General features: G+C 43.8%; 1 protein-coding gene across 1 annotated transcript; it reads left to right on the plus strand.

Moving 5' to 3' along the window:
- The first annotated feature begins 366 nt into the window (after nt 1-366).
- PFDN5 (prefoldin subunit 5) lies at nt 367-11,450 on the plus strand. The gene is made up of 6 exons (XM_085850854.1): nt 367-743; nt 6,238-6,340; nt 6,614-6,645; nt 9,166-9,240; nt 9,407-9,512; nt 11,064-11,450. Exons 1-6 carry the CDS (start codon nt 666-668, stop codon nt 11,141-11,143), a joined length of 474 nt encoding a protein of 157 aa, XP_085706980.1. The 5' UTR covers nt 367-665; the 3' UTR covers nt 11,144-11,450.
- Nucleotides 11,451-15,712: the final 4,262 nt, after the last annotated feature.

The raw sequence follows: 15,712 nt of genomic DNA on the forward strand, positions 1-15,712 counted from the left end.
CTGAAGACAAAACCTTAATTTCTCGGACTCAGCTCTTGTGTATACAAGATCCGGATCTCCTTAAATACTGAGCACATATACACATCCTCACACGGACGGTGCCTTTTGAGAGCGTCTATCATGAACTTTTAAATATATTCGGACATTTGCTTGAAAGTTTCGAAAAGTTCACGTTACTATTTAAAGATTATTCCATTTATCGTATTGTAATTCCGTAAATACATTATTTATTTCGTAAATACACGATATATCGTAAATACGTAAATACATTATGACGCGTTTCGCTATTGGCTTAATCAAGGCACGTGACGAAATATCGGAAGTTGTTGTTGTTGTTTTGTTTTTTTTTAGCCGACAAAACCTTGAGGACGCTGCTCGTGGACACATTTGTCCTTGTTTATATATCAAGCGATATACGTCACAGTCGATATTTAAATAGCGCACGAGGAAAAATATTCTGTAAAACGATTCTCCACAGTCAATTAGCACGATTATTATTTTTTTTTTACACAAAGGTATTTATTTATATACAACTTTGTTTCGGTCAAAATTAATACTTTTTGGGGAACCTGCTCTGCACAAACCTCCCTCCCCTCCTCCACGCTCACTTACTCCCTCACTCCCTCACTCCCTCACTCCCTCACTCCCTCCTCCGTCGATCCATCATGGCGCAACCGCAGGCCGTGCCCATCAGTCAGCTTGCTCTGCCTCAGCTGGAGGCGTTGAAGAGCCAGGTGGAGCAGGTGAGGACGCTGAAAATGAGGTGTTTGTCTGGACCTTTCACTTTGGGTGTTTTTGTCTTGGTTTGAAAACCCTGAAGTAGCTGGCTCATTGGAGGTAGTGTGGTGCTCTTCGTCGTCATCGTCGTGTGGTCAGATCCAGCTGAGGACACCATTGTATGTAGAAATGTCCACTGCCGTTGAAAGACGGAGTAACTGATCGATTGTTTAGTGGGGATCGATGAGTTACTCGGACTGTATGCTCGAACTGCTGGCTGGACCCTTTGAGAAGGTCTCGAACCACCAAGGTGGTCATGTGTCATCAAGTGAAATGATATAACCTTGTCACCAGCGAACAGCATGGTTTTCGCAGTGGGACGACACCTCAAAATCCAACTCGCATTTCCACGCATGTCCATGGATTGGATGAGGTTTTCTGTGTAATTATGACGAGTTAAAGTGGAGGGTCGTTCACTGTAGAGTGGACCCTAGTGGACCCTTGTTGTACACGACACCTCACAGTCCTCGAACAATCGACCAGAGGGCTGGATGATGATGATGATGATGATGATGATGATGATGATGATCACAAAAACTACATGTACTCAGACAATCGTAAAGCATTTAACAGTGGGTAACATCAACGTCTCTTGTGCAAGATCAAATCGAGTGGAGTCGGTGGTTACATACTGACTTGTGTGGAGTAGATGGTCACATACTGACTTGTGTGGAGTCGATAGTTACATACTAACTTGTGTGGAGTAGATGGTCACATGCTGACTTGTGTGGAGTCGATAGTTACATACTGACTTGTGTGGAGTAGATGGTCACATACTGACTGGTGTGGAGGAGATGGTCACATGCTGACATGTGTGGAGTAGATGGTCACATACTGACTTGTGTGGAGTAGATGGTCACATACTGACTTGTGTGGAGTAGATGGTCACATACTGACTTGTGTGGAATAGATGGTCACATACTGACTTGTGTGGAGTCGATAGTTACATACTAACTTGTGTGGAGTAGATGGTCACATGCTGACATGTGTGGAGTAGATGGTCACATACTGACTTGTGTGGAGTAGATGGTCACATACTGACTTGTGTGGAATAGATGGTCACATACTGACTTGTGTGGAGTAGATGGTCACATACTGACTTGTGTGGAGTAGATGGTCACATACTGACTTGTGTGGAGGAGATGGTCACATACTGACTTGTGTGGAGTAGATGGTCACATACTGACTTGTGTGGAGTAGATGGTTACATACTGACATGTGTGGAGTGGATGGTTACATACTGACATGTGTGGAGTGGATGGTTACATACTGACATGTGTGGAGTGGATGGTTACATACTGACATGTGTGGAGTGGATGGTTACATACTGACATGTGTGGAGTGGATGGTTACATACTGACATGTGTGGAGTGGATGGTTACATACTGACATGTGTGGAGTGGATGGTTACATACTGACATGTATGGAGTAGATGGTTACATACTGACATGTATGGAGTGGATGGTTACATACTGACATGTGTGTGTGTGGAGTAGGTGGTTACATACTGACTTGTGTTGGTGGAGTAGATTGTCACATACTGACTTGTGTTGGTGGAGTAGATGGTCACATACTGACTTGTGTGGAGTCGATGGTCACATACTGACATGTGTGGAGTAAATGGTCACATACTGACATGTGTGGAGTAAATGGTCACATATTGACTTGTGTGGAGTAAATGGTCACATATTGACTTGTGTGGAGTAGATGGTCACAGATTGACTTGTGTGGAGTAGGTGGTCACATACTGACATGTGTGGAGTCGGTGGTTACATGCTGACATTTGGGGAGGAGGTGGTTACATACTGACTTGTGTGGAGTAGATAGTCACATACTGACTTGTGTGGAGTAGATGGTCACATACTGACTTGTGTGGAGTAAGTACTCACATACTGACATTTGTGGAGTAAGTGGTCACATTCTGACATGTGTGGAGTAGATGGTCACATTCTGACATGTGTGGAGTAGATGGTCACATACTGACATGTGTGGAGCAGGTGGTCACATACTGACATGTATGGAGTTGATGGTCACATTTATATATACACACTACATTAGGGTGTTCCAAAAAATGAAAGTTTGATTTTTGCTGCTCCCTGATTTTGCCTTTGTTCCAATACCCCATATGAACTTATAGGTCAAAAATGAACAAAATTCCATGATATTTCGGGGTTCCTCAAGTTGGCACAATTATGTCCATTATGGAGAGGGCATTTTGCACTGCAATGTCAAAAAGCTCATCTCGGTCTCCTTGGAAAAACTATTCTTTCATCCTCTTTGACTGCTGTGGTTTTTTAAAATATCAAACAACCATATTAATTGTGAAGTGTACTGCGTTGTGCATATTCGACGGCAAGTTGTCAGCTCCAGTTTGGCAAATTTGAACAATATTGTGCCAACTTGAGGAACCCCTAAACATCCTCCAATCTGCTTCATATTTGGTGTGTATGTTTCTACTGTCAAATGGAACAAAGGCACACTCAGGGAGCATGAATATTCGTGCTTTTATTTTTTTACCCCCTATTATAAAGCACCCGACACTACATAAAGTATGTGGACACCCCTTTTAATTTGTAGGTTTGGCTATTTCAGCCACACCCATTGCTGACAGGTGTATAAAATCAAGCACACAGCCATGCAATCTCCATACACAAACATTGGCAATGGAATGGGCCACACTGAAGAACTCAATGACTCTCAACATGGCACCATCATAGAATGCCCCTTTCCAACAAGTCAGTTTGTCAAATTTCTGCCCTGCTAGAGCTGCCCCGGTCAACTGTAAGTGCTGTTATTGTGAAGTGGAAACGTCTAGGAGCAACCGCTCAGCCGCGAAGTGGTCGGCCCCACAAGCTCACAGAACAGGACCGCGAGTGCTGAAGTGTGTAGCGTGGAAAAAATCATCTGTCATGGGTTGCAACACTTACTATTGAGTTCTAAACTGACTGACAGTAACGTCAGCACAATCACTGTTTGGCGAGAGCTTCATGAAATGGGTTTCCTTGGCCGAGCAGCCACACACAAGCCTAAGATCACCATGCACAATGCTAATCGTCAGCTGGAGTGGGGCTAATGGTGACGTCACTGGAATAATCATTAAAATTACTTTTTTTTCTTTCTTTATTTTTGTATACAGTCAAGGCTCTTGGAAGAAGAGCTAGGCAGTGAAAATGGGGAAACATCAATAGCAGGATCGAGGAACACTTGGAAGAAGAATGGGTTCAGGGAAGTATGAGAGAGTAAATATCATGGATAATGGGAAAGAACAGGAGGTGCAAGACCAGAAAGGAGGCAGCAGAGAACTGAGGAGCCATCAACCTGTCTTAATTTTGGGAGTAACGGGCTCAGCGATTCAGCTTCATCGTGGGAGATTCCAATGATTTTGATGGCCTTGGTCTCCACAGCATCAATATGAGAAAGACAGGTATGCCAGCCCAAAGGGACAGCAGTCCTCCATCCAGCTGTGGACGAAGGTCTGGTAGATTGATAGAAGTTTGTATTTGCCAAGGAAAGATGGCATGACAGAGGATTTCAATTTGGCAGCTGGCTTTGGAGGCCATTTCTGATGTGCTATGCTTTCAAGAGATTGTGGCTGATGGTAAGGCCCAAAAGTTTAGGGATTCGTCAGGCCTGATATTTGACAGGAGGTGGCAGCAATTTTGAATTTGTTCAAGATGCGATGATAACTTGCCTACTCTTCACAACATACTTGGCTTAACGTGAGCAGATGGGATACCTGGCTTGACGTCCATCCGATGGATGGCACACTCGTTATGCAAAACCCTGCCTGCGAAACCCCAATCCGAGTTTATGTCGTCCGGTCGGAAATTGAACCTCGATAGGATATATTGTTGCGGGGCCGGGTGTCGGCCGCGAGCACGACCGCGGGATGCAGCTGCAGCGTCGGCTCGACCGATCGCCCAGAATTCAGATCGTACTTTTTCGGAAATGTACGGGTCCCTTTTTGGACCGTGAAGGGTCAATATTTCTACCACGTGGTGCAGGGTTATTTGCCAAATCTTCAAAATACCGAGAGACCACGTGGCGATCTACCGAGTCTTCACACCCTCGACGGCACCCATACGGAACGAGCTGCTTAGCGTGCTCGTTCCGTGTGCGATCCGAGCGGTTTGATCGCCGAGTTCCGTCGGTCCAATAGTCCCGTTACAATGGCCATGGTAGTGGCCTGCTAATTCCCCAGCACACGACACGCTCAGTCAATGCAAGAATTGACACGAATGAGCTGGAACATTGAACAGTAGGATATTTATTTGCAATAGGGAAATGAGGGAAGCACGTAAGGGCAGAGCTAAACCGACTATTGAGAATTGCAATTATATACAGCAAAGGCACTTAACAGTTTACTACTTAAAGACGGGGCCCACAGGACACACACGCGCACACACAAATACCCCAAAATGACCGGACCAATTGGTCTTTATTGAGACCTAGCTCGGACCTGTCCGCCTCGTGCGGTCTTCAAGTCTAGTTGGTCCGGCGAGAGGCGAGCCGAATCCAGGCACCGGCGAGCGACCCCTTTCGGTTCTTGCCGGGGTGCGGTGTCTCTCGAGCGCTTCATCGTGCGACGGAGGAGGAGGAGGAAGAATATGACGACGATGACCAAGCCCAGCCAGACAGACTCCCTGGGACGAGCGCTCCAGCAAGACGGGATGTCCAGGTCGGGGGAAATGCTCTTTCGTCCGGAGCTCTTGAGCTCTTCTGTTCCTCCGCTCTTTTTTTTTCTCTCTCCTCCGCTCTCCTCTCTTTTGTAGAGGAAGGTCCCTTATCCAGGAAGGTCGCTTGGCGTCTCCGATCGTGAGGATTCTCCCTGACCAGCTTCTGGCTCCCCTTTAATCCATCTCCGCCAGCCCGACCCCTCCCCCACTCGGGCCACGGAGAATCCCGGGGCTGTTCTCTTCTCGGCAGCACTGCCGCAACGCAACGGTCGTTTTGTTGCTGTCGTTGCGGAAGATGAGGTTTTCCAATAAAGGGAAATCCTAACTATAAAGATAAATCACAGCGCATGGACATTTATTTACCCATTAGACAAGGGAAAGGAAGCTATCTTATAAAACACATACTTACCGATATAACTAATCTATAGGACCTGAATGTTGTGTGCGATAAGTTTCCAAATTCGTAACAATATCACAGGTACATTTGTTACCTCTGAACCACCCTGTTTCATTCCTGTCACCACCCCTGCCCCCCCCCCACTTCCCCAAAAAATGGTAACTCCTTACGTTGTGTGTGTGTGTGTGTGTGTGTGTGTGTGTGTGTGTGTGTGTGTGTGTGTGTGTGTGTGTGTGTGTGTGTGTGTGTGTGTGTGTGTGTGTTCGTGTTCATTTCGGTGAGTGTTTCTTATAACGAGACTGCTATAACATGCAACAAAATTCCCCAGGAACTGTAACAAATTTTGATGCCTTAGTAATTGCCATATTATTTATTTCCTGTTCCTAGGAAGTTGATTTCTTTTCAGCATCCATGCAACAGTTGAAAATCGCTCAAAGCAAGCTGAAAGTGTCGAAGGAGTCATTAAAAATCATGAACAAAGACATTGCAGGTAAATTACATGGTTTACTCAATAAAGGCACTTGATCACCAAGTGAAGAATTTGCTTCTCAGTTGAACTCTGCTGAAGTCAAAATTTGGAATGACCTCGGTGTCACACATTTGAAATTATGTAATTGCTGCACTATGTGCAAGTCGATACCATGCTGTGGTTTACTCTGAGATTTCTGCAACATCACCCAGGGGTGTGCCCCTCATGAATATTGTGTATGCCTCCAATATTGACCGATGATCATGTGTTTTTTTTTTGTTGGCTTTTTTGCAGATAAAGAAATATTGGTGCCTCTTACGAGTTCCGTATCCTTTAAATCTGATAAGAGCATGGCGGTGCAACATCATTGCTGCAAAAATTGTCCAATGGCCCTCCGATGTCACAATTCAATGTTTTTCTTCAATTTGGGGAGACAGGAATTTGAGGAGAGATGTGGTCCACACGCATACCTTGTAGATCTGAAGGAATTGCCTTTATAACCGAAGTTTGAATTGTGGTTAATTTTCTTGATCCATCATAGTCCCTTTTAACCAGACCTACCCCAGAGATTCCTCCTGACCCCAAAACAAATGGTGCAATTCTGGGCACAAGGAATACTGTCTATACCTGCAACACGAGCACAGCTAATGAATGATTGCTACTCTGACGTCAATTGCCGCTGCTTCGGACGAGCATTGATCATCCTCCAGGATGAGCCATAATCCCCAGGAGTAACAACATATTACAGTAATAAACTAGAAGGGCACTCAATTGAGCGCATACCTCCGCCATATAATGCCTGATCCACGAGAACATATCTGGCCCAATACATTTTTGAGATATCGTGCTATATATCGTTTTTGAACCGCATCTCTCAGTGGTGAAGAATCACTTCTAAAATTCTAGTAGTCGGATCCGTATTCGGATCTTCCCCAAAATTGAATCAATTCGTCGTGGTCACACACCCAACCTGTCTAAGTTTCATCCAAATCCATCCACAACCTTTTGAGATATCATGCTATTTATCGGTTTAGCCCCATCTCTCAATGGTGAAGAATCACTTTTAAAATTCCAGTGTCCGGATCTGGATCTTCACCAAAATCGAATCAGTTCGCCCTTGTCACACACTGAACCTGTCCAAAAAAAATTCATCCGGATCCATCCGCAACTTTTTGAGATATCCTGTACACAAACAGACAGACAGAAAGGGGTGAAAACATAACCTCCTTCACCTTCGATGGCGGAGGTAACTAACATTATTGATCTTGTGAATATCTCACATCCATCTAATGCCAATATCAATGGCTGACGACAAACAAGAAAACGCAATATTTGTGGAACAAGGAAACACAGTAAATGAAGACATATTTATCATTTACATAAATGATAAATATATCCTCCTCCTCCCCTTTACATCTCCCTATCAAATGCAGGTTGCTGTGGTCCACCCCCTCTTATCGCTCTTCATGCTCGTTCGTCCCCTTGTTGATTTCACGGGTTGCCCCACTGTCGGTGCGTTGCCTTCTCTCTGTGACTTTGCTCCTTCATGAGCCACTACTTTGTGGACATCATGTTGTCAATCTTTTATATACAGTACTATCCTGTATACAAGTATGCACATGTTATGATTACCTCGACCCGACGTCATTTTCTTTCCCGATTTTTCTGAAACCTTTCGCGGTGGTGCACAAACAAGCCGTGTGCTCAACCGTGGATGGGTATGTATCATCCATCAGGGCCAACCTGGTTTTGGGATACAAATCTGGTGCTGTTACATACTTGGGGGTCAACAAACAGAAACCTCTCCTCGAAGTGATGTTCACAGATCCGGGCCCACTTTTCCGGAGCATGGAGCAGTTTTAATGCGGACAAACTTACTCTGATTGAGCTCCATTTACCCCATGGGAGAGAAAAGAGTGAACATTATGGATCTAATTTCTCAGCCCTGGTACAGCCTGGAGAGCAGCAAGTTGGCATAGTTTGTTTGGTAAAAGTGTCAGCGGTGGCAGCTGTGAACGGCCAAGGTGATTGAGCACTCTTGACGTCACACCCAAAGTTCAAGGTCACAGATTTCTCCAAGCTGCGATCGCTTCCGGATTTTGACTCGAAGTACTAAATTGTGATACAAGTTGATATATTCTATTTTGGGAGGTTTCTTTTAACGACGAATCGCCTGCAATACTTTCCAGAAGTGATGTATATTTCAAAAAATACCGGCGTGGCATTGAGTAATTTTTAGCAAAGTATCCCTCTAATGCGCATACTGCCATGTCGATGTACATCCTTTGTAGGTGAGCAAACATGGACATCATAATCATATTAAAATACAGCGTGTCTGTCTATCCACCAAAGTTTTGCTTACGTATCAGGTTTACCCAGGGTCAGGGTATGGAATAACCTCTTCCTGCTCCCGTTGCCTGCTGACCCCTGCCAGAGGAAAGGGCTGTTACTATCCATGGCCACAAAATGCATTTTCTCCCAACTTCCCTCACACACATTTTAACCCAGTGCCGTTGTGTGACATCACTGTGTCTCTGATCTATGATGTCATTTGTGGTAACAATATTGGTGATCTCGGGTGTCGCTTGTGGTAACAGCGAACAATATAAAGCTCTTTCACATCCATTTCATGAAATATATCAAACTTGTATTCATGATGTCTGCATGGAGGATGCACCCCAGTATCTGCTTGCAGTCTACAAGCATGACTCATAAGTACATGTCCAAGCTGCTCATTGAGGTTTAGACTGTCGAGAAAGATAACTTTATTGTTAAATGAGGATTATTAATGGCACAAAACAATGAGCTGTTTGTACCCTTTTGCAATCCTTAATTGAAGATCTCAGATGTATGTTCCAGGGCAATTAAGTAATGTCAACCACGTAATAGTCGATATCGGAACTGGCTATTACGTGCAAAAGGTAAGTGACATGGTTTTGATTGTTTAGTGTCTCTATCTCTATCTATCTATCTCTCTATCTATCTATCTATCTATCTATCTATCTATCTCTCTCCCCCCCCCCCCTTCCCCTCAACAATCCTCTTCTTACAAAACGGGAATTAAAGCACGTCTCGCTTGCTGTGCAGACAGTAGAAGAGGCCATGACATATTTCCAGCGCAAGGTTGAATATATTGGCGAGCAGAAGGACAAAGTGCTGCCAATGCTGCAAGAAAAGTTGATGATGAGACAAGGTAAGGTATTGCCAGGTCTGATTTAAGTGTGACCAATATTCGATCTCTCAAAAACACATTCCCAATTGTTTTTGTGTGTGTGTCAACATTTTTCCACTTCTGCTTCTGCTCAGGGTGGCTTTTATTGTAGTGACGTACTATTTTGGATCACGGAAACCTAATTTGTAATAATGATCCGAAGCATGTTGTCTGTTTGACTTGAAACATCACCAAACGTTATTTTGGGATTGTGTGATGCAGGAGTAGGTGAACGGTGATGCACGGTGTCATATTTACCTGCACCACCGAAGGTGGACAGAGGTTATGTTTTCACCCCTGTCTTGCTTGTCTGTCTGTGAGGAGGATATCTCAAAATGTTATGGACAGATATATGACCAAACTTGGTGGACAGGTTGGGTGTCTGCCAAGGACTAATTGATTCGATTTTGGTGAAGATCTGAATATGAGAACTTTTTTTCATCCTGGAAGTGATTCCTTTACGATTGAGTGATAGTGCTAACAATGATATATATATATATATATATATATATATATATATATATATATATATATATATATATATATATATATATATATATATATATATATATATATATATATATATATATATATATATATACACAACATGATATCTCAAAAGTTATGGACGGATTTGGACGAAACTTGGTGGATGAGTTGGTTAGGTGATGATAAGCTTATTAGATTTTGGTGTGTGACAAGGACGAAAGGTCAGATCGGCATCCGGACCAATCGGTGGGATACAGAAGGTAAGCTGGTCAACCTGGCGGAGGTATGCACTCTGTTGAGTGTCGTTCTTGTTACCTCCAACACCGAAGGTGGACGGAGGTTACTTTTTCACCCCCCGTCTGTCCGTTTGTCTGTCTGTGAACAAGATATCTCAAAAAGTTGTGGACGGATTTGGACCAAATTTGGTCATGAGGTTGTGTGTGTGTGTGACAAGGTCGAAATGATTAGATTTTGGTGAAGATCCGGATCTGGATACAAGAAATTTTTTTTTCAGTGATTCTTCACTGTTGAGTGATGGTGCTAAAATGAGATAAAGCTTATTTCAAAAAATCACCCACGAGAAGAAGCCGATTCGATCTTGGTTCAGGTTCAGATCCAGATCCAGCCTATCAGTTTACATACAAAATGTAAACCGTTTAGCCTGGCCGAGGTGTGCGCTCCACCGAGTGCCGTTCTCGTTTCATCCCTTTGCGTTCAGCCTCGTGCACAAATTTTTTGTCATATTCTTAACTTAACCTGATGTTGGCTTAGCGGTTAGGGTGGTGGCTTGGGATCCTTGGGTCCTGAGTTCGAGCCCCGTTGGACGTTGAATTAACACCAGGGGGTTGACTCAGCCTGTCATCCTTCCAAGATCGGCGAGATGAGTACCAGTGTAGCAGCCAAAAGGCTGCACACGAAGGGAAGGGGTATCGACGGATTGATTAAATCTGGTATTGGTGTGGCGCAGGCATGACGGGCCGAATGGCCTCCTCCTGTGCAACAATTTCCTTGTAATTCCTTGTAATTCCATCATATGTCTTGCAGCCGTGGTGGAAATCTTCAACACAAAGCTTCAGCAGCAAATGGCTGCTCTCTCAACAAAGCCAAGTACCCATAAAGTATAGTGGAATCTTTTTCTCTCCCCAGCTGTAAACTAGCTGATATTTTATTGCCTTTGTCATTGGTTTTTTTTTTGTTATTGTATTTGGAGTTTCTGTCATCAAGAAGATATGACTGGAGAACGGGAAGTGTTGAAGCGGGTTTGGGGAATTGCTTGATAATTCCTTCGAGTTTATTTGTTCACGAGATTTTGCATTTTTTATGCAATTAATAATAATAATAATTGTTTGCGAGAATGCTTCTTTGCCAGTCTGTTTTTCTCCTCACTTCTCACATGATTAAAGTTTACGACGGTGGTGCAGAGTTAACGCACTTACTGTCTTGTGTTTGATTCCCGACCTAACTATAAACTGTTGGATTGGTGCTTTTCAGACAAGGTGTTTTATCACAAGCTGCACCCTCCCTCGGACGTATGAAATGTACAAAGCTTGTCTTCATGTCTCCTGGTAGGATGCACTGCAGTATCTGCTTGCACTGCGCAAGCACGTCAAGCCTGGTGCCCCGACTACTTGTATTAGTCAGTGGGTGTTAAAGATCGCTTGGTGTCCACGAAGAGTAGACGAGCTATCACCGGCATCCTGAACGAAGCCATCCCAGTCCCATCTTTGTTGAAACGACTGTTAGTTCAGGTTAACAAGGCCAACCACATGCTTGGGCTCATCAAACAATCCTTTGAGTTTGGATGACGGAATCTGTTCAACGCACTCATACATCCATTGTTTGAGTTGGCCGATTATTGATTGGCAACCTAGTTTCCAGGTGGCTATCAATTAAGTTGAGAAGGTCCAGAGAAGAGCTGCAAGGATGATTCACATGCTCCGTGAACTTTCCTATCCAGAGAGACTCTGGCGTTTGTATATTCATTGATCCGAACGTTCAAGGTGTTACACAGAATAGACTGGATTAGACTGCATTTCTTCACTCCGGTGGAAACTACCTTTCAACGCGAGACCACTCGCTTATACTCCTTGTACAAAGGTGCAGGTTAGACGAGAGGAAAAATTTATTTGGTTGGAGGGTAGTTGAAAACTGGAACGCTTCCTTGGAATGTTGTGGACCCTCGATCTGTTGAAGCCTTAAAACGGGGTGCACGTCAAGCCTGGTGTTCTTTTGCATCAGGCATTGGTGTGGCGGAGGTATGCGCTCCATCGAGTACCCTTCTCGTTCCTTGTGGTTCTTGGCAACGAAAATCAAAGATCATCGATTTATTGCGACGTCATAGACGTCCCAATAAATTATCCTTCCATATATAGTATCAAACCTTCCATATTATTGTTAACTATCGGCTATAGTTAAGTTCAAGTACACGTGAGATCATAAGGTTATGTTCCTGGCACCCCAGTAAACTAGCTATTCATGAAGAACTTTTCATAAACAGGTCATTGTGGACAGATTCGGACGAAACTTGGTGGACATGTTGGGTGTTTGACAAGGAAGAATTGCTTCAATTTTGGTGATTATCCGAATCAGGATCTGATAATTTTTTAATTGATTCTTCATTATTGAGAGATTGGGCCAAACTAGAGGTTTGGGAGGGAGTGCAGACCCACCACTAACCCCCACAGTTAGTATTTGGCCGTGCCCCGCCCTTCTGCATGGCAGCAAGACCCGATTGGTGGAGTGATGTCCCCGCAGCAGAAGTTTCTGAAAGAGGGGTGTGGGGGGTAGGGGAGGGGGTGAGAGTTCTGGTGCACACCTGTCATATGTAATTAATAACACCAATTTAACCAAGCTCCATACATAGTTCAGATCTGAAGATCCACAGGACTACCTTATCTTCTGCAGACTTGCCTTTCACCCTTTAATGTCACAACACCACGTATCAGTTCCAGATATAATTTATGATCGTCAAAAGAAATGTTATGGTAAAAGTATGAAACGTCACGAGAAGTACAAACCATTTATCTGATCAGGAACCATCCAGGATTGATCATACGGTGATGGGCCAACACAAATCATCAATCAAACGATACAATAACAATGATAAAATCAAAACAACAGCTGGAAAGTCAGAGAGAGAAAGAGAGTGAAAAATTATCTTACACCAAAGTACTGCACTCGAAAAACAGCATTTTGTGTTCAGATGCGCATTGTGGAGTGTTCAACATGTCTGCTTCAATTGCAATGAAGTTCCTTGAAATCATCGCATCATAAAATCATAGGTCCTCGAAATGACGTCATAGGTCACGTGGTGTGGCAGCCATCTTGGAAAAAAATGGAAAATCTTTGGACCCCTGTATCTCTAAAAACCACACCAAGGAAAAATTTGAAACTTGGCACACATCAAGTACTCCTCATGGGGAATGAGTGATTTTTTTATGACGTAATAGGTGCCCTCGTTATGACGTCATAATTGCATGAAAAATTTTGAGGCTCTTCTGGGGATAAAATGGTCCACAGAAAAAAAAATCATGACGTCATCGGTCACGTGATTCGGCAGCCATATTGTTTAAAAAAAAATTCAAAAATTTTCTCTGAGGTGGCTGAACAGATCGAGGCGAAACTTTACACGGACGACCACCTGGCCATGAGGAACAAAAGGTTCACACATATGATGTCATTGGTGACATGGCTTGGCAGCCATATTGGATTTACCCTGAAACCTATTAAAAAAAACCTCCAGAACGGCTGGACAAATAAAAAAAACAACATAAATCCACTTGCACGTTTTGTTCCTTCTTGAGCACATTTATTAAATCATTGTTCCATGTGCCGCCGAAAGCTGTGCCAATGATGTTTCATTTTTTGGATATATTGAAGCACTTTATAAAAATTTCCTTTCAGCATCGACCCATCGTTGGAAGCTCCTCACAGATTTACTGTGTTTTGTTGTTTCCAAGTCTTCGCCGGGTACAAGATGGTCAGCCAGATGTGATGCAGCACGGGCATTGAAGGGAAACTACAAAGGCGTTTCCTCTGTGTTCTGCAAACTATTTCCACAATCAAGGATGAGGAAGCTTCAGATTTGGGTAACAACACAGAAAATTACTAGTTCACCATCTTGCGCACTGTGTGGGACACAATTCTGCATCAATTCAACAACACAAGTAAATCACTGCAAACTGAGACAGCCAAACTCTTCAACGAAATTGTCACGTCTGAGGCACACGAACGTAGTGGTCTCGGCGCCAGAGGTCTTGTGAACCTCCGTGGATTTGTGAAACGGTCTTTTACTGCATTCAGTTATTTCTAACTTATGGTTACCGTTCCCCAAGGAACATTCATGCCTGGTGCTGGCTTAACGGTTTGGGTGGCAGGCTTGGGATCTTTGGGTCTTGAGTTCAAATCCTGCTTGGCCATTGAATTAATGCCAGGTGTGGTTGACGCAGCCTGTCATTCTTCCCATTCCCAGCTTGCTGGGATGATTGAGCCATTCGAGTGTCCTGCGTCGGAGTGGAAACCCGTCCAGGATTGTGCCCAATAGCCCAAGAGACTGCTTTGGCAGCACTGAGGCTCTCCACAGAGTATGCTCTCAACGGATTCATTAACAAACAAACCAGCTGCTAGAAAGTGCACAAGAGCTAATGGGCAGGAAGATGTCTTTTTGTGATTATAAGGGTGTTTATGATAAAGAAAATTACAGTGAAAAGGGTCGACAAGATGTGATCGTAAACGGTCAATAGACACAGACAGGTATGAGGGGCATGCAAACTTATGTACAATAATAGGTATACCTCACAAAGGCACCGACAATACCAATTCCCACGAAGAACAAGGGGAGCAAGCAACGTCTTAGATGCCACAAACCAACTGGTATAGACAGGTCGCCGGCACACAGGCAATGTACACCTTTTCACCTTAATACCACCTTAATACCTTTTCATGCCACGGGCCCAGCCATTGGTTTCCCGATCACTGTGGGAGGTCCATGCTCTGAGCCGTCCCACCCGTGGAGTGGCAACAATAAAAATAAGTCTTCCGGGTTTCTTCTGGACTCAAGAGCCTATTTTGCTGCCACGGCTCTCACACATTGTCCAGGCAGATCATGACGTCTAACCGAGCCAATTCCAAGCACCATGAAACTTCCAATTCCTCACCTGGCCTAGCCTTCCTGAAGGTCAGACACTTTACAACCTTACTCTGTTAACCCTGTCTATAAATTACATACGTTGCATGCTCAGCATCATGTGCACCAAAACAACTTACTCTGACAGATCCCTGATACATAACATGGCAATCCAACCTATTTGAAACACATGAACCATGTTACACTTACCACAGTCAAACTGTGGTTCCCCCGTCTTTTCATATAACAATATGAAGGCCAGGTGACATTTATGGAATCTTTGTGAATCGAATATGATGCCTTTGAGGAAGTGGACAATCACACGTTTGAGGAAAGGTGAACAATAAAACGGAAACATTTTTTAATGAAAAGGAGAACACTGAAGGTGAAGTGATCTTATGTGTTTGAGAAAACTTTTAAGTAACGATCCCAATATAGTGAAGGAGGTGGGGGAAGGGGAGCTTTTACATTCAAGTGACCATAACCAGACAACAATTGGGAAACTATAAATAGACCTGTTCGTTTGACTTGTGGGGAAGGTGTTGGAGACATTAATTAAGGACCAGAT

This window comes from Eptatretus burgeri, chromosome 13, assembly GCF_056783735.1.
Source record: "Eptatretus burgeri isolate ZD-2024b chromosome 13, Ebu_testis_v1, whole genome shotgun sequence".
In the NCBI taxonomy this organism is placed as follows: Eukaryota; Metazoa; Chordata; class Myxini; order Myxiniformes; family Myxinidae; genus Eptatretus; species Eptatretus burgeri.

Coding starts and splice junctions, on each gene's coding strand:
- PFDN5 (XM_085850854.1), top strand. CDS start 666: ATGGCGCAACCGCAGGCCGTGCCCATCAGTCAGCTTGCTCTGCCTCAG. Junction 6,341..6,613: donor CATGAACAAAGACATTGCAG/GTAAATTACATG, acceptor GCTTTTTTGCAG/ATAAAGAAATATTGGTGCCT. Junction 9,513..11,063: donor AAAGTTGATGATGAGACAAG/GTAAGGTATTGC, acceptor TATGTCTTGCAG/CCGTGGTGGAAATCTTCAAC.